Source organism: Acanthopagrus latus, chromosome 19, assembly GCF_904848185.1.
Source record: "Acanthopagrus latus isolate v.2019 chromosome 19, fAcaLat1.1, whole genome shotgun sequence".
In the NCBI taxonomy this organism is placed as follows: Eukaryota; Metazoa; Chordata; class Actinopteri; order Spariformes; family Sparidae; genus Acanthopagrus; species Acanthopagrus latus.
The window spans coordinates 23,308,281-23,332,452 of NC_051057.1; the positions used below are offsets into that span (position 1 = coordinate 23,308,281).

The 24,172-nt window shown below is 44.7% G+C and overlaps 1 protein-coding gene across 4 annotated transcripts in view; it reads left to right on the forward strand.

The window, feature by feature from the left end:
* nebl (nebulette) overlaps window positions 1-24,172 on the forward strand; it is a 103,081-nt gene that overhangs the window by 41,310 nt on the left and 37,599 nt on the right. For 2 of the 4 annotated variants that reach the window (XM_037079961.1, XM_037079962.1), the window contains exons 7-8: window positions 7,859-7,943; window positions 12,400-12,507. In XM_037079961.1, coding sequence (XP_036935856.1) covers window positions 7,859-7,943; window positions 12,400-12,507 — 193 coding nt within the window. Of the gene's footprint in view, window positions 1-7,858; window positions 7,944-12,399; window positions 12,508-14,714; window positions 15,079-16,286; window positions 16,538-18,324; window positions 18,397-20,590; window positions 20,693-20,834; window positions 20,946-21,173; window positions 21,285-22,475; window positions 22,587-22,906; window positions 23,018-23,111; window positions 23,226-24,172 lie in introns of those variants that run through there. The other 2 variants (XR_005071624.1, XM_037079953.1) reach the window with 2 other exon arrangements.

Below are 24,172 nucleotides of genomic sequence, written 5' to 3' on the forward strand. Positions count from 1 at the left end.
TACGATGGTACTGAGCTGAGTGGACGATGACTGTCAGCCGTGAACTCAACCATCTGATGACATCATTCCACCGCAAAGTGGATCAGAATATGGATGATGCACTCTTTGAATTTAAGCCTACACAGATGACACTGCTTTTCTTTGGCCCACACTCAAACACACAAACACACACACACACACACACACACAAACCAACACACAAATGCACACACAGTGACTCTGCGTCTGAATGCTACGTTACACTCGTGTGCGTCACTGCTGCTGAGAGCGAGGAGACTGTCGTCGTTTGGCAAATGTCACGGCAACATTATAGACAATGGTACATCTAAATCCGTATCCACAACACACCCACTCACAAACAGGCACGCACACACACACACACACACACACACACACACACACACTGGTGTATTGTAAAATCTGGTCTCTTAACCAAGCAGTAAGAGAAAGGCAGGATGTGTCTGAGGGTATTATTGGAATCAGTTTAAAGGACAGTGTGTGTGTGTGTGTGTGTGTGTGTGTGTGTGTGTGTGTGTGTGTGTGTGTGTGTGTGTGTGTGTGTGTGTGTGTGTGTGCGTGCGTGCGTGCGTGCGTGCGTGCGTGCGTGCGTGCGTGCGTGCGTGTGTGCGTGTGTGTGTGGGCTTGTTCCTGTTTTCTTGCAGCAGGTTATATTTGTTCCATGTCATAGAAGAGTGTGGTATGAAACATCTTAGTGTGTGTTGAGCAGTGTGTGTAATCAGTTGTTATTCTTGGACTTGTGTTTCATTGTGTATCAGTGTGTGTGTGTGTTTGTGTGTGTGTGGGTTTGTGTGTGTGTGTGTGTGTGTGTGTGAGAGAGAGAGACACACACACACAAAGTGAAACTCATTCGGTGTTGTCCACCTCCTCATTCATTATCCAGGTCGCAGCTCATTTCCACTCAAAGGGTTAATTAAGAAGTTTAGTTCCTTTACAGAATCACGACTTCATCAGAGTGGAGATCAGAAGCTCGACAGTGAATTCAGCTCCAGGTTAAATTTTGAGGTTATCTTCTGTCTTTGCGGCTACGTTTCCCAGAGGTCACCTGTAATCTCGACCTGTTGGTTTTCTCTCCGTGAGCTCCGTAACTGTCTCATCTGTGGGTGATGCAGCTCAGAGAGAACTGGGAGCTTCTTTAGAAGACGTAGTTGTCTTCTTCTTTTTTAGAACAACACTCGCTGCTGATGAAAGTCCATCTGACGTTTCTCTTGGACAAATGCTCTTGGACGAGGTGTTTTAAAGTTTTACTCATGTCATGTTTTCCCTCCTCACTCTCTGACTCTCTCCCTGAAGTTAGAGCGACAGGTGACCAAACGTAAGGAACCTTAATCAGACTCTTTCTAGTCCTCCAACAGTGGTTTCAGTGGTTTGAGCAGGAATTTGTCCTTCGGTCTTTGATTTTGTCGCTGGCCGATTCAAAAAACCCAGATTACGTAAAGAAGCGAGCAGCCGGGCCTGTTCGTCTGCTGCAGGCGTCTGGACGTCAGCTGGCTGTTAAAGACTCCACACAGACTGAGTTATTGTCCCGAGCTGCTTGTCCAGCCAGCACAGAGTTACCTTGGCTAGCCGTGTGTGTGTGTGTGTGTGTGTGTGTGTGTGTGTGTGTGTGTGTGCGTGTGCGTGTACGTGTGTGTTAGTAAAATATCCCACAGAGCAGCTCTTTGTCTCAAAGGATTGGGTTGCACCAAACGAACAAAGCATCCATGGTTGCCAGTAGCGACGGGAACAGGTGAAGTGAAACTTAAGGACGAAAGTTGTTTGTGTGTGTGCGTGCGAGTGTGTGTGTGTTTATGTAAGACTAAAACTATGAGTAACAGAAGTGAAACAAAGGGGCTGTCGGCTGAAAAAAATGCCAGAGTTTTCACACACAGTCAAAGTGGCCTCTGGCTGTGTTTTCCTGTCGCGCTCGCTGACGGGCTAACTAAGTCTCGACAGGAAGTCTTTCTGTCTCCGTGTCTCAGAGACGGAGAATAAGAGCGAGATGCCCAGAACTAGAAACAAAAACAGAGAAAGTAAGAAGTAGACAGAGGTTAGAGGAGTCACATTCATCTTTATAAAATCAAAGAAGTGTTTTCAAGATTTATTGGAAGACTTGAGACTTGATAGAAACAAAGGAGGTCGACCCGCTCTGAGACCTGCTGGTTCAGTTTGAGGTGGAAGGTGCTGCAGATGAATCGGTCGCCCCAAAATGTAAATTCAAGTTTCATAAGCCACAAAACATTTCTGGAGCTACAGAACAAAACAACTGAAGTAGCTGGAGACTTGTTTCAAAGTGTAAAAACAACCACAAGAGAAACGCCAACCAGAAATCCGCTCCATACAGCTAAAATCTTTCAAGCTGAACTCAAAGTTTGTTTATGTTTTAAATCAAGTCTCAGCTGCTTCAGTTGTTCAGGAGGAGAGGAGGACTTTATATCCTCAGGAGGAGGAGAGGAGGACTTTATATCATCAGGAGGAGGAGAGGAGGACTTTATATCATCAGGAGGAGGAGAGGAGGACTTTATATCATCAGGAGGAGGAGAGGAGGACTTTATATCATCAGGAAGAAGAGAGGAGGACTTTATATCCTCAGGAGGAGGAGAGGAGGACTTTATATCATCAGGAGGAGGAGAGGAGGACTTTATATCATCAAGAGGAGGAGAGGAGGACTTTATATCATCAGGAGGAGGAGAGGAGGACTTTATATCCTCAGGAGGAGGAGAGGAGGACTTTATATCATCAGGAGGAGGAGAGGAGGACTTTATATCATCAGGAAGAAGAGAGGAGGACTTTATATCCTCAGGAGGAGGAGAGGAGGACTTTATATCATCAGGAGGAGGAGAGGAGGACCTTGTAATTGCTACATAATGTTGCTTTTCTGTCTCTTCTGTCCTCGGCGGTCCAACAGAAACGTTGCTGTTCTCTCTAAAAAACACTTTTACAAACCGGATTTTTTCTGTAAAATATTTCTAACCCTGCGTTGTTTCCGTCCACGTTCACTCTTCAACCGTCCTCTTCTTCTCTGCCTGTGTTGGTATGTTACTTCCTGTCACACTCATACGAGCGAGTTCTCATTTGCAAGTCAAAACTGAACCAAACAAAAGAATCCACTAGTACAAACTTTGCTCCAGAGAGCTGCCAGCGGTCAGAACCTCTCCAGGTAGCTTCCTTGTTGTGGTTTTTGCTGTTACAGATAACAGAACAGAGAAGAAGAGTGAGACGCTGAACATGCTGCTGCAGTATAATGAAGATCTTGTAGCGTAGCGACAGACAGAAGCAGTTAGAGATTTAAGGTTCAGCTCCTGTTTGCTGCTCTGTGAGGTTTTCTAACAATAATTGAGTCATTATATCTTTAGACTGGAGACAAACACACAGTGAGACAGTCGAGTACAGACGATGATGACTGTTTATCTTCTCCTGCTAATGATCGGTTGAAGGACCCGGACATGTCGAGACCACAGCAGACTGTGTGTGACCCGTAATTATTATCATGATTGTGACTTTTAAGGGAAAAACGCCGAGACGGAAAACAAAACATCTCCAGCAACAATATAATGAAGCGGTTTGACTAAATTTAACTTCAGGAGAGTTATTTATAACTCTGAGGATGAAATTACACATAAAAACAGGGAGTGTGGTGTCAGGTAACAGGTGATTCACCCAGGAGTGAGTGTGTGTGTGTGTGTGTGTGTGTGTGTGTGTGTGTGTGTGTGTGTGTGTGTGTGTGTGTGTGTGTGTGTGTGTGTGTGTGTGTGTGTGTTGCGGATGGCCTGGAGGGTCAAACAGGGGTCAGCACAGCTCGCAGCTCCTGCACGTCTGTGACAGAAAGTTCGCCAACAGTTTTTAGAGATTTCCAACCAAAGTCCCAGAGCTCGACGGTCGCTGTGTGAACAAGACAAGGTCAGAGATTTATGATATGAATTCCTGGGTATGAGACGCTCACGTGCAAAAGACGGGCAGGATATTACCTCAGGAAAGAGTTAAGTTGTTGTTACACTCACAAGTTAGATTCATAGATTTATATTTTAATATATGTGCCTCATTATTAAAACAATCATACTGATCTGACCATCTGAATTCACTATTTATTCTCCGTCAGCAGTTATTTTCTCACTCTGGTGTTAATGGGTTGTGCTTGTGTTTTTCTCTCACGGTTGGTTATTTAAACACTCGACCAGCAGCAGATTGTGTTGTAATGTTGCGTTGGTGACGCAGCTGCAGTGTCTCCAGGCTTGTTAAACCGGAACACACCTGCCCGATCGTTGGCCGTCTGAAGGAGACTCGGACAGCGTCTGCTTCGATTTAGCATGCAAAGTCTGAGAACGTTGGCTGTCGGCCGAGTACTGGCATGAGACTGGCGCCACCCGATGTTAAGGAGGCTTATTGCATCTCATGCAAGTGCAGATTGTAGGAGCTACCGTGGAGTTGGCAGCACGTCGAAGCGGTGTGTTCAGTGCAACTTTTCTGCACAACGGGTTAGACGAGAGGCAGCGAAGTGGTCAGATAAGGCAGCTGGCTGTTGGTTCGAGTCTGGGCCTTTAGATCAGACTGGCCAGTTCGATCTACCTAACAAACCCGGAGACACTCCAGCAGAAAAGAGCTTTGGTCACGACCAAAACATGGTGATTAATAAAGCTGATTAGTGGATCTCCTGGTACAGTGCAGGCCTCATTCACACTCAGGGTTCAAATCAAACGTGTAGCTTTTGTTGCATGGAGTAAAATTTGACCATCATAAAGACGTATGTAACTAAAGTTAAAAAGAAGTCTGCGATTATATTATAAAAACCTGTAACGACGTCACTTGGACATCAAAAGTAAACGTTGAGAAGATGTCACAAAAACTTTAAACATCGTTGTCAAGTTGACGTCTTTTGTATGTTTCTGCTCAGTGGGGGAGAACAAGGGTCGGTATGGTTGCGTGGTTTCAAAATCTACCTACAACAATTTTAGAGAATGTCCATCCTGAGTGGGCAGAGCGGGATGAAATCATCTGGCTGTGTATAGAAGTGAGAGAGAGGGAGATACAGTAGAGTGTGTGTGGGAGAGAGATGAGATGTGAAAACGAGAGTGGGAGGAAGAAAGAGAGGAAGTGGGAGGAGGAGAGGAGTGAAGGACAGTTCAGTGGAGTGGTCAAACTGGGCTGCTGAGTGTGCTGCTGGCATCGATGATTCACACACACACACACACACACCCGCAGCTACAAATAGTCACTGAAGTCGTCACAGTCAAAGACGATTAGTCGTCCTCCACATAATTGTGATTTGGGATTTAATTGTACTTTTCTCTTCATGTTATCGTGACGTTGAACGTATTTTGGTTTCGGACAAAACGAAAACTTGTTTGGTGGATTTGAAGGATTTTCTTTGCTCCACTGATTATAATCACATTCTGCAATAATGAATATTATCGTCAGCTGTCCCGGGATCAAGATTATTATTCCTATGTAGATATTTTCTGAGATGTGTTGATTTAAAAGCAGTAATTAGTGTTGTTGCTCACTTAGTTTAAGTCCTTGTTTCTGTTTGACTCACGTCATCTTAAAGTTTCTCATAATGACTCATGTTTGTCTCGCGTCCTTTGTCTTTGGTTCACCTTCTTCGTTGTTGAATATCGTTGTTAATGTTGTCTTTGTGTTTCGTCCTCCCACTTTACATGACTGTCACTGAAGCAGCCGCACAAGTGAGCCATCACTGATGAGCGTGACTCAGCTTTAAGTTCCACAGTCACCGGTTTGGAAGGCAGATTCTCAAGGTGACTGACGTGAGGTGACAGTAACAGTTTTAAAGACGTCCCAGTATAGATTTTAACCTTCGACTTCAACAATCACGATCAAATGCATGAAGAATATAACTGAGTAAGAAGGAACCAAACCTGGCAGACACCAAATGTAGTGAATCTCTGTAGTCAGACTCTCCGACACTGACGGTTTGTACTGTGTTGTGTATAAAGGTTGTGCAGTTCGACACACGCAGACGGACTTCATGGTGCGTTCAGGTGCACTTCTTAAAAGTGCAATATCTAAGAAGTGTAGTTTAAAACTTAAAAAAAAAAACAACAAAATGACGCCTATGTTGCAGAGATATCTACAGAAGTTAGCATGCTAACCAGCTAACTCCAGCCTGTCCTTTTTCATAATGCCACTCCTCCTCGTCCCGACTGCTAGCTGCACAGCTAACTGGGCTAACTAGCTCACAGCATCTACAGTTAGCAGCAGTTAGCAGTTAGTCTGCTGCTCACTACTTGTATGAATTTGAGAGGCAGCCAGTTCTCACCTATTGAACCTTTAAACTCTGAAATCTATGTCGCAGATTTTAATTACATTTATCATCATTTTTATCAGAAAAAAGAAAGATATCATGATGATGTTATCTTTCTTTGAGTCTGTAAGTTTTGTTACATCCGCAGAACAACATGTTCCTCTACATAATAATATATATATAATCCTCCATATAATGCTGTTTGTCACACATCTACCTTTTAGTTTTACCTTGTTAGTTAGACAGATTTTAAGGTGCATGTGTGGCTTGTGAAGGCAGCAATCTGTTTTGGGAGACTTCCAGAAAGTGTAATACCCAGAGACGAATGATTTAAAGGGTTTGGTTTCCTCTGCTGAACACTGCTGACAATACAAATACCTTCATTAGTTCCTGGAGGTGGAGCACTCATAGATCTGTAGAGTAGCTCTTTTGTCCTTCAAGCTTTATGTTCCTGCAGACAAAAGCTTTAAATCCAAACTCACCGAGACTGTTTTTAGATACAGAGCTCTGAATGTAAGGTCATTAACAGCGGACCAAAAGGTCAAGAGAGATAAGGAGACATATATTCCTTCATGGTTCCCTCAATGGCTCATTGTTCCTGCTAATGTCAACGCCTCGGTGGGTCATTAACTCATTAAGGTTACTCTCATTATGGAAAGGGCTCTGACATTTTTCAAGCTGCAGCCTTTTACTGTTATAAGAAACGACTTATTACACAGTGAGAACAATGTTCGCAACAATTCTTTGTGTCAAACTTGAGACGAAACTTTTCCTTTTTGTCATTTATCTTGTGTTTGTTTCATTTCATCTCAAAAGACTTGCTTAATAAACGGCTACAAGCAAGACGAGTGTAAGTGTCACCTTGAACAGTCATGGAGATGTTGCAGAACTGATGTGGGCCGGTGAGGCGTTCAGGGACTGAGGTGGAGTCAGAAACTTAAAGGTTAAAGGTTTCAGATCATCCAGTCGTTGGTTCAAAGTGATATAAGAATGCGTCTGACAATCTGATAAAAGTCGTATCATCTCCAGTCTTCTTCTTCTTCTTCTTCATGCAGCCATTTCTTCTTTGTTGGTTTGTTGACATGCATGATGTCACAGCTACACGTGGGTATTTTCATCAAGTCATTTTAAGTCACACGTCATCATCGTTGGACGATCACAACTGGGTTGAAACGCATCTTTTATCTCCTTTTCTTCCCCCAGTCCAGACTAAAAAGAGATTTAAGGGCATAATTCTTAAATCCCTCAAACTGAACTTCCCCATAATGAGAACGATGCTGGCTGACCAGTTGTTGTTTGAGGCTGTGTGCCAGTGACGTGAAGAAGACAATCTTTAGTCACCTCTGACTGTCTCTGTGCTCATTCTTCTGGCTTTAGGCTCAACATGCCTCGCTAACCCGCTAATCTTGTTGTGTAGTACGTTCATCAGATGTTGGCTTGTGATGCAGTTCTCTCGTTAACCAACCGTAAAGAAGAGTTACGAAGAAGAAGAGATCGTTTAGACGGCTGAGTGTTCCATATTGTGACCCATCTCTTCCTCGTTCTGTTTCTGTGTTGATGAAACTAATATTTTAAACCCGACTCTTCTCTTCCTGTTTTCAGACATTACCCCAAGACGTCGTTCACCATCGTGGCCGACACGCCAGAGAACCTGAGACTGAGACAGCAGAGCGAGCTACAGAGCCAGGTAAGACGTCTAGGTGAAGAAATGAAGCGCTCCACGTGACTGTGTGGAGCGACGAGGGGACTGTTACCTTCCTCGTGTTAATACTTGACACAAGCGTCATGTTTTCCATCCACTGCTTCCTGTTTTTCTCCGCGCTTTAGACTTTCAATAGCTACACAACAGCTGTGGTTGGAAACAAACATTAATTAACATTTTCTTTTGCCAAATGTTCTGGAAATTCTGTTGTAATTTGGGCTACATTTGTGTGGAAACCTGCCGAGATCCAGCAGATCCTCGTGTTTACTCAGATCCACTTCAGCCGTCGGGTGAAGACACTGATAATTACTCTCGACTGCTGAGGTGCATCTGGGAGACAAAAAGATGATAACTGACAGACACATTCAACACTTTACATTCAGGTTCACAGAATCTGTCTGAGTGACAGCTCTCATGTCTCCACCCCTCTGGCACCACGGGGAGATGAAAACAAACGCTCAGGTGTTTCAGTAGAAGATTCTTCGGCTTCCTGAAGGCGACGATGAGTCACGTATGAGAATAAACCAGATATATTCTGTGCCGTATGTCCTCATCCTGTGTGTGTGTGTGTGTGTGTGTGTGTGTGTGTGTGTGTGTGTGTGTGTGTGTGTGGACTGCAGTACAAAAGGACAGATGTCCACTCAGCAGTCAGCAGAAGGGGACGTACTGTGTGTCATGCAACGAGTGTGTGTGTGTGTGTGCGCGTGTGTGTGTGTGCGTGTGTGTGTGTGTGCGTGTGCGTGTGTGTGCTGCTCTGCCCTCATAAAAATCTATTTATTACCAGTTTGTCATTTACAGACCACAAATTTACACATTAATTTATTCTGTCCTCATCTGCCTCCGTCTCCTCTCTGTCCAGTTCTTTCTTTCTTTCTTTCTTTCTTTCTTTCTTTCTTTCTTTCTTCTGTTTTTTTTTTCCTTTCCAAGTTCTGTCTGACACATCTTGGAGTTCTGAGGACTCCCATTAATTACTTTAATCAAGATCGATGTTCTCTTCTCCTTCGTGCTGTGAGAAGTCGGGATGTGTTGTGTTTCGCCTCCTCGCTGTGAGATCTCCTCGTTTCCCAGAAGATTCTTCCTCTTTCATTTTTACCTTTTCCACCCCTTGTGTCTGATGTCCCTGGAGGTGGAGCTGAAATCACTTCACATTAGCACTGAAGCTTTCAAGTCCCGCTCCACATCCTGATTATAATAGACGCTGACACCGTGCAGCGTGAGCTCACATACACACAGTGGGAAAACCCCCATATGTTCAGCACTGACCTAGTTGTGTTTAATGGTACCGATGAGTGGATGTGATCATGTGACCTGAAGATGTCTGGTGGCGTCTGTCTCACCGCCACAGCGGCTGCTGACAGGAAGTCAAATCTCCAGAGGGAGATCGTGCCGGTCATAGAAACTTTATTCTGAAGTTTTGGAGCTTCAGAGTAAAACAGAGTTAAAGCTGAAGTAGCCGGAGACTGACACGTTAAAAACAACCAAAAATATAAAATGGCTCCAGAAGCCCTGAGATCCCAAACTGATGTGAAAAGATGGTATTCACATCCTGACACACAGATGAGCTCGTGCACCCACTTCAGACGGAGCTACAGTGAATATCTCATCTTACAAATGTGTATCAGTAACAACTTTTAAATATCAATTTGGGATCTCAAGCCTTCATCTGGACAGGCTGTGCATTTAAATTGTTGTTTCCTTCAGACAAAGTCACGTTAAAGATCCCAAATTAATCTGAAAAGACGTTATTTTTACCCTTTTAAAGCTGAAATCTGTTAAATTAACATCTTCTTAAATCAGTTTGGGATCGCGGGGGATTTTGGGGACTTGGAGATGATGAGTGATGTTTCACTTTTGTGTGAACTGTTCCTTTAAATGATAACTAGAGTTTAATGCAACTGAATGTGGAAGCCTGATCAGTTAGAGGTGGCTCTCTTTCTCCCAGGTGTTTTCTTCAGAGGTGGTTATCTTTGTGCTAATGAGGAAGTGAACTATTTATATCCAGAATAAAGACACAGATGTTAGCAGTAATATCATCAGATCACTCTTTAATCAGAGATCTCTTCCATCAGATCACTCTTTAATCAGAGATCTCTTCCATCAGATCACTCTTTAATCAGAGATCTCTTCCATCAGATCACTCTTTAATCAGAGATCTCTTCCATCAGGTCTCTTTTCCTTCAGGTCCGTCCCACCAAACTCACACTTCATTTGATCCTTTCTCAACCGTCTTCAAACTAAAACAGACGTCATCGTTCATGCTTAAATTTTTGTTATTTATGCCCCCACAGTTGTACAGTAAGTGTGTCTGTGGCTTCAGGTGCTTTACTGTGTGTGTGTGTGTGTGTGTGTGTGTGTGTGTGTGTGTGTGTGTGTGTGTGTGTGTGTGTGTGTGTGTGTGTGGTTTGGCTCGTTAGCTTGTCATATTAACTCTGCAGGGAGCCTGCGACTGATGAATGGGGATTTAATCTGCTTTGCATTGAGAACAGGGACAATCACTGTGAGAGCAGAATACCAGAACACACACACACACACACACACACACACACACACACACACACACACACACACACACACACACCCTAACTGTGTGAGTCATATTTCTGCAGTTTATTGCCTTATGTAACTCTGTTCTGAGGGCTAATGGGCTGTTACCGTCGGCTGATAGACACCGGCAGGACGACTTTACGGCTAAATGAGCTGCAGTGTTTGCTGTGAAGGTCGAGTCGAGGTGCAGCAGCTCCACAGTGAGAAGTGACCACCTGCTGCTCTGTTGTCGCCGGCTGTGGGCTGTAAATCACTTCCTCTGCTGCTGTTTGGATCTCTTTGTTTTCCTGGTTCTGTGCCGATGGTGGTTCGGACCGTACAGTAACAAACATAACCCGTCTCTCCTTTAACTCATTCATTTATTTATTTTTTAGGTGTTTGTTTTGCCCCTCTGGCCCACTTTGAACAGGCGGTGATACTCTGGATTTTTGTTGTTGTCAGTAAATGCCATGAAATGACTCTGCAGTGGTAACAGCTGTTTATCAGCACCAGTTCTGATTGGCTGACAGCGGAGTGAACACGCCTCCTTCTCCTGTGATAAAGTTAACTTTGGTGAATAAAATCAGACAGGCAGCACTTGGACATCGTTCAGTCGGGGCTGAGATTCAAAGAGAGACTAAAGTGAAAGATATTAAAGGTAAACACTGTAATGTTGTCACTACCTGACTGGTTCTGCTGATGAAGTTCTGATGAGAAGTGTCTCACTCTTTGGCTACTTCGATTACAGGCTTCTGTGGTCAGGATTATGAAAACAATGCAATGAAAAGGCATAAAAATGAAGTTAATAGTCAGAAATATGAGATAAAGTTGTAATTATTAAATACAAAGTGCTTAATATGACATAAAAAGTCACAAATATAAGACAAAAAGTCATGATTATGAGAAAAAAATAAAAATGATGGGTTTACAAAGTCAACATTGTCTCATAAATCTGAATTTTTGTCACATAATTTGAACTTGTTATCAAAATGTTTCTTTACCTGAATGAGCTTCGTGTTCGTCCTACAGTCAGCAGCTTGATGTCGTTCAGTTCTTTATGAAACAAAGTTTTTTTTTTTTGTTGAAAAAGGAATGAAATCATTAACATAATTAATACTCATTGCAGTCGTGGCTGATGGCCATTTTGGCTCCCACAGAACTGGATCGCAGCTCCAGAGAACAAAACTGAAAGCCAAACTCGTCTCCTGGCAACCGAATTTTACCTGCGTTTAAAACCTTTAAATGAGCTAATTTTGATTTTAAAGTGTTTCGTGAGTCATTTTGGCAAAGATCGTGTTCTTAAACGCTCTTTTCATCTCCTGCACACGAGTGTTTGACATGTATGAGGATAAATTACAGTATATTTAAAGATCTTTTCACACTGTGAGAAGCTGATTGTAGCGGAGGTCTGTGTGATGCTGAGTGGTGTAATTATTTCTGCTGTGTGGGCGCGTTCACAGGTGAAATCCACCTTCACATCCTCTTCTGTGTCATCATCATCTGGGATGTGAGTTGTAGGTTTTGTTATCCGGCTGGTTTGTTCGTGAAGCGGGTTTGTGGCTGCGGCCTCTGACCTCTTCTTGTGTTACAGCTGCAATGATTTCTGGTCCGTTTCCTCTTTCTGTGGGTGGACGAGCTGTGTTTGTTATTTTCTCTGCATCTTCGTTATATTTAAACCAAAATGGCCGCTCTGGAAGAAGCTCTGTTTTATTTAGAAGCTCTGAAACCAAAAGTTTGAAACCATTTGATGGACGTGGGATGAACTAAACTTACCACGAGATTTTGAACATTTCAGTAAATATCGCAGCACGTCAACAGTGAAATATCTATGTCGCTCAGAGAAACATCACTAATAGATGATTTTGGGGGGAATATTCCTTTAATGTCGAGCGTTTCTTTCCCTCTCGCCCTCCTGCAGGTGAAGTACAAGAAGGACTTCGAGGAGAGTAAAGGTCGAGGGTTCAGCATCGTGTCCGACACTCCAGAGATGCAAAGACTCAGAAGGACTCAGGAGCAGATCAGTATCGTATGTACACACACACACACACACACACACACACACACACACACACACACACACACACACACACACACACACAAAATATGTTACTGTATGTTTTTTGTGGTGTTTGTATTGGAGAGTGTGTGTATAAAGTGAAGCATGCATGTGAGAGGAAGTGAGGGGTGCACTTTGGTCAGTGAGCACACACACACACACACACACACACACACACACACACACACACACACACACAAACTCTTCATCTTCATCTTCGTCGCCCTCTGGTGTTGACGACGTCGGCCGTTTGAAGAGAAACTTCTCCTGAAAGTGTGAGTTCAGTTTTTATTGATTTGCACGTTTACACTTTGTGTTAAAGGGTGACATTGTGATGCAGTGTGGGATCATGGGAGTTGTAGTCTTCATTGTTTTGTGGCTGTAGAGGAAGCTGCATGTCATCTGATAAACTGCTGCCAGTGATGTCACACAGTGGCTAAATTGCATTGTGGGTAATGTAGACTCCAAGTTTTTGAAAAAATTAGATGAGGATGTTGAATTTAAAACATGATATCTCTGGTTTTGCTGCTTAAAGTTTCATTAATAATCTGGTTTTACCATCAGACAACAAACATAACAGTTAATTGTTTCTGTATCTTAAATCTTTGGATGTGTCTGTGTGTGTGTGTGTGTGTGTTTGTGAGTGAGTGTGTGTGTGTTTACAGAGTGTGTGTCCTGATGACCCAGTGACCCTCAGCAGACGATCAAAGGTAGTGCGTTCATCTTTCAACCTACAAGGACGTTTCGTGTCCCCGACGACTTCTGTAGTCTCATTAAGACACTTTGTGTATTTACTGACACACTGAAAACCTCTGAAGCCAATTAACAGCAGCCAGTCATCATCTGATCATCTCGAGGATATAAAATGTTGGATCAAGGTTTAATTCTGTATCCAGGATCAGTGTTATAACGTTTTAACAGTGCTCTGTAAAGTCCTCAGTCATCTTCTTCTTCTTCTTCTTCTTCTTCTTCTTCTTCTTCTTCTTCTTCTTCTTCTTCTTCTCCTCCTCCTCCTCCTCCTCCTCCTCCTCCTCCTCCTCCTCCTCCTCCTCATTGTTGTCTTTATTCCCTGCCTGTCCATCTTCCTCTCTCCCTCCTCTGACTACCTGACCGAGTGATCGTATTATTCCGCTGCGTTAACACGCCACATTCTGTCTCCTCGTTTGCTCCGCTTTAATTAACACACACACACACACACACCGCCTCTCTTTTAAAATGGTGTGACATTCAGCGGCCCACACATGTTTATTGTATTACTCAGCCTTTTTCAAGCTTGACCTGGCGATGGAGGAAGAGGAGGGTAGTAGGAGGAAGAGGAGGGAGGTCTAGATGAGGACTGATGTTTGATTACAGCTGAATTTAGATTGTGTCGCACAGTGTTTCAGTGTTTCTTCTGCTGAGCTGAGGCTGGCGGTGAACCTGGTTCACATCAGGACGAGATCAGAAGGAAAAGCTTTGTGTTCATTAACAACCTGAGAGAGAGAAGGAGAGAGAGAGCGTCTGGTCAGCGAGGCACGCTTCAGTTTTGTTTGTGTTTTTTTACCACCAATGAAAACTGTTTCTCCCAATTTAGCTTCAAAAACGAGACAGATTTCTACCAAAGCCGTTTGTCCCTGGAGAAGCTCGTGTGCTGCTGATTCTGAGTGAGACTGCAAACACGAGGGGCAGCCAGGACTCAGCTGTTATTCAGGCCACTAAACTAATGATGTGTTTAAAGACCTGATTAATTAGTTGTCCTCTGATCCAGTCAGCATTGGTCTCATGTTTTATTGGTTTGTTGCTGTGCTGATTTCTGCAGCCTGGAGAATATCACAGAGAGCTTCTACACTCAGCTGTATTAATATTCAACCGTAATTAATCCACAGTTATTCCAGATATATATGACAGTGTTCTGAAATTGACACGGGTTATGTAAACAGCTTATTCCATGTAATAATTGGAATTATGCCTGAATTTCCAGTCAGTATTCAGAGGTTAAAACAAGCTTCCAGAATATGAACCTCAGTTATCTTACACATGAATCACAGAAGCTCTGAGCTACAGAGCAACACTTAAAGGAGCAGTTCATGTGAAAATATAAACCCAGCCCTCCTCTCTCTTCAGCTGAAACTGAACATCTAGCCAAGCAGGAGATCTTTGTTCGTTTTACTGTACAGTCAGTGTCAGTTCTGATCTTCTGAGGCAGAAAAGTTTGGAAAAAACTTCTCTTCATCTCCAGCTGTAATTAAACACTTAAAAGTTTAATCTGATATTGTAAATAAGATGCTACATTCCTTCCAGCTGACGATATTTTCTGAAATCACCTTGAACCCCTCAACCTTCACACACACACACAACAAGACACACACTGTACCCGACACTGGCACTGTGATTGCCATGAAGGGCACGGCGGTGATAAGGTCCTGAGTAGAGGGCTAAATGTGGAAGTTAAAGATGATAAGAAGCTCCGAATGATCCCACACCCACATGACATTCAGCCATCACAGCGGACAGTCGGGACGAAACGAGGCCGCTCAGTCCGGGTTTTATTACGAATTAGAGGTAACAGCAGAAGTTTAGAGGGAGAGTTTGACGACAAAGAATTTAAAATTGTGTCCGAGACGTTCAGAAGCCGGACGGGTGACCACGACTCTGAAAAAGGCTTGAAGAATCTGACAGGAAAGCACGAGAAGATACTGAGAAAACAGAGAGTGATCAACACGTCAGAGAGTGAGTGAGAGATTGAGCAGCGTTGCTGCAGCATTTGGAAAGCTAAAAGTCCGAGCCAAACACTGAGGAAGCCAAGAGGAAAACTAATTAAGAGACGGCCATAAATCGGACAAGGTGAGAGCAACAAAGAGGAGCCTGGAAGAAGCTAACAGAGTGTCGTAGAAAAGAAGGTTCAGGAGAAGTTTGTAAAAAGTGTGAACACGACTGTGAAGATGATCAGGTGACCACGACCTTAAAGAAGGTTGAGCAGGTGACCTTGACGACAGGAGTCGACCTTTATAACACAGAGGATCCTGACAGCAGAGTTGAGTGATTAACGAGGTTTATTTACTGGCTTTCATTCTGTCGCCTTGCTATGATTATGTCTCTGAACGTCTGTTTGAAGACCTCTTGTTTGTCCGGTTCACCTCTCGATCTGTAACCACGGAAAACATCCCATTAATTAAACCGACACTTTGCCCAAAGTGTCTTAAAAGAAGTTTGTAGGTGTTGAATGTGTCTTTTTCGGCTGTCGACGCCCCGTCAGCTTTGGGTCTTTGTTTGTTGTTTGGTTGGTTTGTCATCATGATTACACATTAGTCAGTGGACAGATTTCTATGAGACATAGTTGCAGGATGTGTCTCGGCCCAGAAGAGACTCCGGTAACATTTGCTGTGGATCCAGATAAAGAGACGGCTCCATGATTGGGGGGAAGCTAACTAGCTAGCATGCCGGCCTGCCCACCTCCCTCCCACTCTCCTGCTACTGAAGTCGGGGTCATTATGGCAGAAATCAACTCTGATGTGCAATTAAACCGTCTGTTGACCTGTGGACTAATTCTATATAATCATTTAAAGTACTTCTTCTGACTCATTTATGTTTTCTTTTTTTATAGAATTGCAAAAACCTCTTTTGTTGTTTCCCTTTTTATGATCCTGGATTTGTTCTTTCTTCTTTTTCTCTCCTACCTTATTTTTAATCACCTTTCCTTTAAAGTGTGTCCTTCAAATTGTGTTTTAATAGTAAACTGAAGGTAAACATGGAGTGTGGTTTGTCGTCAGAGGTGACTGACATGGAGGAAGACGAGGCCTCAGCTGCTCCGGTGTTAGTCGAAGAGACGAGAGAGGAAGAAGAGTCTCTCCAGGAGACGGTGGTGACGACAGTGACGACGCTGACCTCGGAGGAGACGGAGGAGGCTGAAACTGACGGAGTGTCGGAGGAGGAGAAGGAGGCAGAGATGGAGGGAGGAGAGGAGAATGGAGAGGAAGAGGAGGGTAGAGCGAAGAAGCTGCTGGGAAACTGGGAATCAGAGGTGAGAACTTCACCTTCCTGTAACTCGATTATTTAATGTTGTCTTCACCACCAACAGCCACGTTTGTCTGAGGACTCATTTTATTTGCCGTCATTAGCCAAAGTTTTAATCGACCTCAGCACTCAGCAGAGACTCTGGTTCTGGTTCTGGTTCTCCTCTGGTCTCCTCTCTGTAACGTTACGTTCATGAAGTAAAGTCCATTTCCCCTCCAGCTCCAGTCAGCAGAACAGAACAGAACCACCCGACAGTGGAGGTCCGGTCCGGATCACTGCTGCAGTCAGGCCGATCAACAGGAGTGAAGAGAAATCACCTTTTTAATCCCACAAGTTACAAAGTCCTCTGTGTTCACGGCTCCGGATCAGAACCAGATGAGACTCCAGGTCTTTACTCCTCCAGACGGTCTGGATCTGCAGCTGCTCCTTTGTTTTGATTTGAGTCGTCTCGCAGCTGAAATTACATTTAGTTTAAAACAAATATACTTTTGTGTAATTTCAGTATTTTTTCTTTATTTGACGTAAGAAACTTCAACAGCAGACCAGAAGGAGATCTCACAATACGGACGCCAATAACGTTTTCTATTTATTTCCGAGTTGTTTTTGAATTTGCAGCTTCACCTCTCGGTCTTATTATTGTGTCATCCTTTCTGCTGAGTAACCAGCCTGTTCAATATGTCAATACACACAATGTTCCCAAACTGTAGCTAAGTCCTGCGTGCTGCTGAACGTCTTTGAGGATTTTGCTTTTCTTTGATGAGGTCTGCTGAGAGGCAGATTTAGTTCCTCTGCAGAGAACCCCCCTCCTCTCGGCTCTGACTGGGAGTCTTTGTGTTGACCTTGGCACGGGGCATCGCCTGGCACTGCAGGTTTTTGTACAGGCTTAGGAAGGATTAGTGGAACTACAAATGAAAATGTGCCATTATTAGCCTTTGATAGTGGGATTTTTAGGACTCAATCCGTCCTGTTAAGAGCGGTGAGGGATTAATGATGCATGAATCAGAAAAGTTTCCCTTCTGTTGACTCACAGGTTTCTCTGTCGCAGTTTCAATTGTTGTGTTTGCTAATATTGCTCATTAACGAACATCATTACTCTGTAATCGCCAACTCTTTTGATGGTTGTTTAAGTGGATTGAGTCATTTTAAATGATTAAATGTGAGTATTTTCTGGTTTCTGTCCTTCATGGCAGCGAACTGAATATCTTTCAGGTTTTTGACGTTTGACGACGTCTTCTCGATCGACGTTTTCTGACAGTTTATAGACGAAACACCTGATCAATTAATCAAAGAAAGAGGAAACAGAGTAAAGGTGCAATACGTAGCTTATCATCAGAGTAGCTGCTAACTGTAGCTGCTGCTTGTCATAGTTTGAGTTCTTTCTTCTGTTATTTCCTGTTTTATTTTGTAGTTTTTCCCCGTGTGTCATGTTTTGCTTTTCGCTCCCTCTCTTTGTGTTTTTCCCCTCTTGTCTTGTGTTCGGGTCTCTATTTGTGTAAACACAATTAGCTAGTTAGCTCAGTTAGCCGTGCAGCTAGTGGTCCGGACTGAGAGCTTCGGCTGGTTAACGAGCTACATTTGGTCGAGGATACTGAAGCTGCAAAACAATACACAGACGTCCTCACATTTATTCACTTCTGAATATTTTAAACCAAAATTCTTACATGTTTCACCTTAAAAAATAACCATTAGCTGCGGCTCTAGTGGTTGAACGATCACGACAGAGTGGCTCCTCCACTCTTAAGATCTTTTTGGAAACACTTGAGTTGAGTCTGATGTCCACTTCTGTGTTTTCAGGCCTCCTCGGACACGAAGCCTCCACTTCCTGACCCGACATTCAACAGGAGATGCAGCTTAATCGTCAGTGATGTGAGTTAATTCACTGCCAGTTACTGTCGCTGTCATTCAGCCGTACTGTCATTCACTTCAGAATAAACACTCCTTTAGTTCTGGTTTGGTTCGTGTTCACACCATCGACACAGAAAACAATCTTGATGAAATGTAATGTGTATTATAGAAGCATCGTCTGCAGGAAAACAAAACAAAACCCGACAGTAAACAGAAACAGATCCTGGATGAGTTTTATCTTCACTTGTTTGCTGGTTGGTTTGTCAGCAGGATTTCACAAAAACCACTGAACAGATTTCCACCAAACTTGGACGGAGGACGGAACAGACCTCATTAGCTTTTGGTGCTGATCCAGATGAAGGGACGGATCCAGGATTTTCTTCTCACTTTCTATAACATTGTGACATAAGACTTTTGTTTGCCAACTTCAAAGAAGCAGATGCATCTTGAAGTGGAGCACCAGGCATATTTAGGTGTCTGAGAGTTTGTTGGCGGAGGTATGCACTCTACTGAGTGCCATTGTCAGTCGGTGTGTATCATCTGCTGCCCTTTACTTCTGATTTTCAACTCAAGAATCTAAAAATGTTTCTCCCGCACCTGTAAGACAGCGAGGCGTCGTCGTCTCTCCGCCTCCTCGTGAGCTGAATGCAGCGTTGCCATTGGTAACCATCCCTCCACAGCTCCAGTCACCGGCCTTCTATTCAACCCAGGGAATTCAAACTCGGAGCAGGAACCGTCTTTTGACTCGTGCAGCGGCGGTGTGAAGCGTATATCTGGCAGTAAAGCGGTGAATGAGGGTGATGCTGCTGTAGGATGTGAGATATCGATTCCCTGGTGTGACTCAAACTTGGCAGCTCGGCTGTTTCGCACCAGCAGAATGACTCATCAGCTACAGTGGAAGCAACTCAACCCACTTTATAAAATCATCCTCACGTATTCCTCCAGCTGCTGCTGCCGGCCTCAATCTGTGAAAACCTTCAGAACTGCTTCATTAACCATCTCATGCAGGACGAGTGTTCAGGTAAAGGAGCAGTCTGTATCGTTTGGGGAGGAGATCTAAAACCGACAACCTCTCATTGAATAACTGAATAAACAAACTGACAACACAATTTATACTCTTTTACTGTGTTTACATGTGGCGGACCCTGCCATCTTTTCTACAGTTGATCTAATTAAATATGCAGGGATCTACACAATAAACTTCTAAATTAGTATTTTCTGCTCACTAGTCTAAAAGAAGATGTGTCATCAAAGCAAAACAGCTAAAAATCTAATCTGATATCTGAACCTGGGCCATATTTTTACGTGTTTTGAGGTCCAAAGTAAAAAAAAAAAAAAAACTTTGATAAGAGGTTTTAATGCATTTTGTCCCACAACTGTTCTGTGTTGGATTTTGTTTTAATAGTTACTAAAGTCATTTTTGTTTATCTCGGTGTTTTGAATTCACTTGAGCATCTGTTGCTGGATGATCGCAAAGATTTGAAAGTAAATTCAAGAAGCTGGACCTTTAAATTTCTGCATTTTTTTTGTTTTGGTTGTTGTAAAACGCTCTCGTGCACCAAGTCTGTTCGCTCCACATTGAAGCAGTGAATTCGTCTCTGGGGCCGTTGAGCGTCTCTTGTTTTGTTGCCTGCTCTGGGTTCCTCTCACAGATTGGGCCGGACAGCTTGTCGTCTGTGGATTAATTCCATTTTTCCTCCTGGGGTCTCTCCACAAAAGCTGCCAGCCTGTTGTTGGACCGAACATCCGGTCAGATTCAGCCACACATCAAACTGTGGCACGTTTGAAGTGAAGTTCAGTCACAACACTGCGGTGAAGAAATACACGTTGAGCTGGAAAATACTCACTGAATGGAGACATCTGACGTTTCAAGTCTCCAGCTGCTCCAGTTGTTTAGCAGAGCGCTGCAACTCTGTTTTACTGTGAAGCTCCAGAACTGTTTCATGAAGAGACTTCGCCTGACTTTTATCAGCATGGAGGGAGGAGAGGAGGACTGGGTTTATATTTTTTGGGTGAACTGTTCCTTTAAGTTCTGACAAATGAAGCTAAAACTCCTAAAACTCTGCAAAGCAACAAGCACGACATCCTGGGGATCGAACACAAGTGCAGCAGAAGTTCAGCTTGTTTTGAATATAAAATCTCACACACACACACACACACACACACACACACACACACACACACACACACTCATGTCTCCTCCTCCTCCCTGCAGGTGAAGTATAAGGAGGACCTGGAGAAGATGAAGGGTCAGAGTCTGTTTGTTCCTGGAGCCGAACTCATCCACTCCAAAAACATCAGCTCTGTGATATCTGAGGTCTGCACACACACACACACACACACACACACACACACACACACACACACACACACACACACACACACACACACACACACACTCTGATATATCGATCCACCCACCTGATCATTTTCGCTGACGTGTGTTTCAACTGTTTCAGTCTAAGTACAAGGAGGAGGGGAAGAAGGAGGCGTCCATGTCTCTGTACTCCATCCTGCCGGAGACTCCAGAGACTCAGCACGCCAGAGAAGCTTCAGAGCTGCAGAGTGAGGTAGTCACACTTCAGTACGCTGAGATCAGCCTGAGCACAAGTACAGACGATGTTCAGAGCAGAAGATCAGGGACGTAACTGCTCCGTAAGACCAGCAGCTTCACTTCACACAAAGAGATAAGACAGACGGAGCTGAACTGTTACATCCTGTTTCTGCACCATCAGATGATTTTTATTGGTTCAACAGTGGAGATGCTAAAACACAATGACTGTCTGTTTGTTTTTCAGATTAAATACAAAGGAAACATGAAGACGGAGATCTCCTCCTCTCTTTATTCTCTGCTGCCAGAAACAACTGAGACCCAGTTTGTCAAAGAGCTGACGGAGATACTGAGTGAGGTCAGACATGATGGAGGGATGGAGGGAAGGAGGAGGGATGGAGGGATGGAGGGAAGGAGGAGGGATGGAGGGATGGAGGGAAGGAGGAGGGATGGTGGGATGGAGGAGGGATGGAGGAGGGATGGAGAGATGGAGGAGGGATGGAGGGAAGGAGGAGGGATGGAGGGATGGAGGGAAGGAGGAGGGATGGAGGAGGGATGGTGGGATGGAGGAGGGAAGGAGGGAAGGAGGAGGGATGGAGGGAAGGAGGAGGGATGGAGGGATGGAGGGAAGGAGGAGGGATGGTGGGATGGAGGAGGGATGGAGAGATGGAGGAGGGATGGAGGGAAGGAGGAGGGATGGAGGGAAGGAGGAGGGATGGAGGGATGGAGGAGGGATGGAGGGAAGGAGGAGGGATGGTGGGATGGAGGAGGGATGGAGGAGGGATGGAGAGATGGAGGAGGGATGGAGGGAAGGAGGAGGGATGGAGGGATGGAGGGAAGGTGGAGGGATGGAGGTGGGATGGTGGAGGGATGGAGGAGGGATGGAGGGATGGAGGGTTGGTGGAGGGATGGAGGAGGGATGGAGGGATGGAGGGATGGAGGAGGGATGGAGAGATGGAGGAGGGATGGAGGGATGGAGGAGGGATGGAGGGATGGAGGAGGGATGGAGGGAAGGAGGAGGGATGGAGGAGGGATGGAGGGATGGAGGGATGGAGGAGGGATGGAGGGATGGAGGAGGGATGGAGGAGGGATGGAGGGATGGAGGAGGGATGGAGGGAAGGAGGAGGGATGGAGGAGGGATGGAGGGATGGAGGAGGGATGGAGGGATGGAGGGATGGAGGAGGGATGGAGGAGGGATGGAGGGATGGAGGAGGGATGGAGGGATGGAGGAGGGATGGAGGGATGGCAGCTGCTTTGTTTAAGTCATGAAATTAAAACTATTTCTGAAGGTGGAGTTCTGAGGATGAGGATGTGATGAAGGAAGCTGCTCCACTAAAACGAAGTCGACTTCACTCTCAGTCCGTCTTCACAGCGGCTTTAAGAATATGATCCAGAATATGTTCCTCATTCTCAAGTGGAAAATGCAACTGACTGTTTCTGTTCTTTCTGCTGTTGTAAATTTATCTCAGAGGAAACAGTTCGAGTCCAGACTTTAACAGAAAGTTGTTTCTGGACCGCTCGTCACTGTGAAACTCTCTCTGCTCCTCAGAACAAGTACAAGGAGGAAGGAAGGAGGAGGATGAGCAGCAGTTTGTACTCTCAGCTTCCTGAAACCGCTGAGATGCAGCTGGCGAAGACGGTCCACGAGTTTCAGAGCGAGGTACTCAAACACGATGTTCGCTCTGACTTACACAGCAGCTGCGTTTCAGAATATTTCATCAGTCGACTCCAGTCTGGGCATCAACACACAGTTTGTTTTATGCAGCAGCTGCAGGTTTGAGGAAGCTACAGGTTTGGCTCTGAGGCATCCCACTGCAAATGAATTAAACACAGACAGCAAACACAGAGGTCTTAATTAAAGTTAGCATTCAGGAGGAATCACATATGTACTTTCACCACTCGGTCTGTTCTCAGGTGAGGTTGTTCGTTAGTCTTGAGCTGATGATCTGATGGATCCTGATCTGATCTCGTTTGTCTCAGAAAAAGTACAAAGAAGACGGGAAGAGAAAAGCCTCCATCTCTCTTTACTCCCAGCTGCCCGACACGCCGGAAATACAGCACGCTCTGGAGGTGTCACAGCTGCAGAGTGAGGTACATGAGCAGGGAGCCAGAGGGGATCATGGGAAATGTGGTTTAAAGCTCAACCTGTAATGTCTGTCTGTCTGTAACACTCTCCCTCTGTCAGGTGAACTATCGCCCGAAGATGCTGGTTAAAGGAGCTCCGTCCTCTCTGTACTCTCAGCTGCCCGACACCACCGACATCCAGTTTGCCAGAGAGATGACGGAGATGCAGAGCGAGGTAGAAAACACTGTGGACGACTGAGCGGGCGCTAACCTAAGATTAGCTCCAGTCACAGTTTGGAGTTCTGGTGCAGCATTAAAAACAAATCTCTGTTTAGTAAAAGCAAAGTTTACTGATGTAAACCGAAGTTAAACAGAGGAGAGAAACATTCACCTTCAGCTCAGTTTCTTGAGTCACATTATTTGGTAGTTAGCTAAAAAATTAGCTGCATGCTGCTGATTTCAGCTGTTTCAGGAGTTTCTGCTGCTGGAAACCAACATTTCCTGATACTGCTGCTTCATAATAAAAGCTTCCAAATGACAAAGTGACACAGGACTTTTATTGTGAAGAGTTTAAAGGAATTTATGGCAGATTCTTGGATTATACGGCCAAGATGATGAGTGTTTGTTTGGACCGGTCCGCTGCTTTCAAACGTCTCCCACTCAGGAGAACCAGCAGCATCTCTGCTGACGGTCGGTCCGGTCTGACAGTTGGTCCGGTCTGACAGGCGGTCCGGTCTGACAGGCGGTCCGGTCTGACAGTCGGTCCAGTCTGATGGTTGGTCCGGTCTGACGGTCGGTCCGGTCTGACGGTTGGTCCGGTCTGACGGTCGGTCCGGTCTGACGGTCGGTCCGGTCTGACAGGCGGTCCGGTCTGACAGTCGGTCCGGTCTGACGGTCGGTCCGGTCTGACAGGCGGTCCGGTCTGACGGTCGGTCCGGTCTGACAGGCGGTCCGGTCTGACAGGCGGTCCGGTCTTCAGTTCAGCTCCAGAACTGACTGAACTGGTTTCTGGATCAAAGTTCAGCAGCATTGTAAAAAAACTCATCTGGTTTCAGTCAGTTTTTCATTTTATTCCATAACTTCATCATATTTAAAACAGACGGCCGTGTTGAGAGTTAGTTTTAAGTTTTGGTGCAACAGAAAAACAAAAAGGCGATCCGTGAAAAGTCTGACCGTGAATCA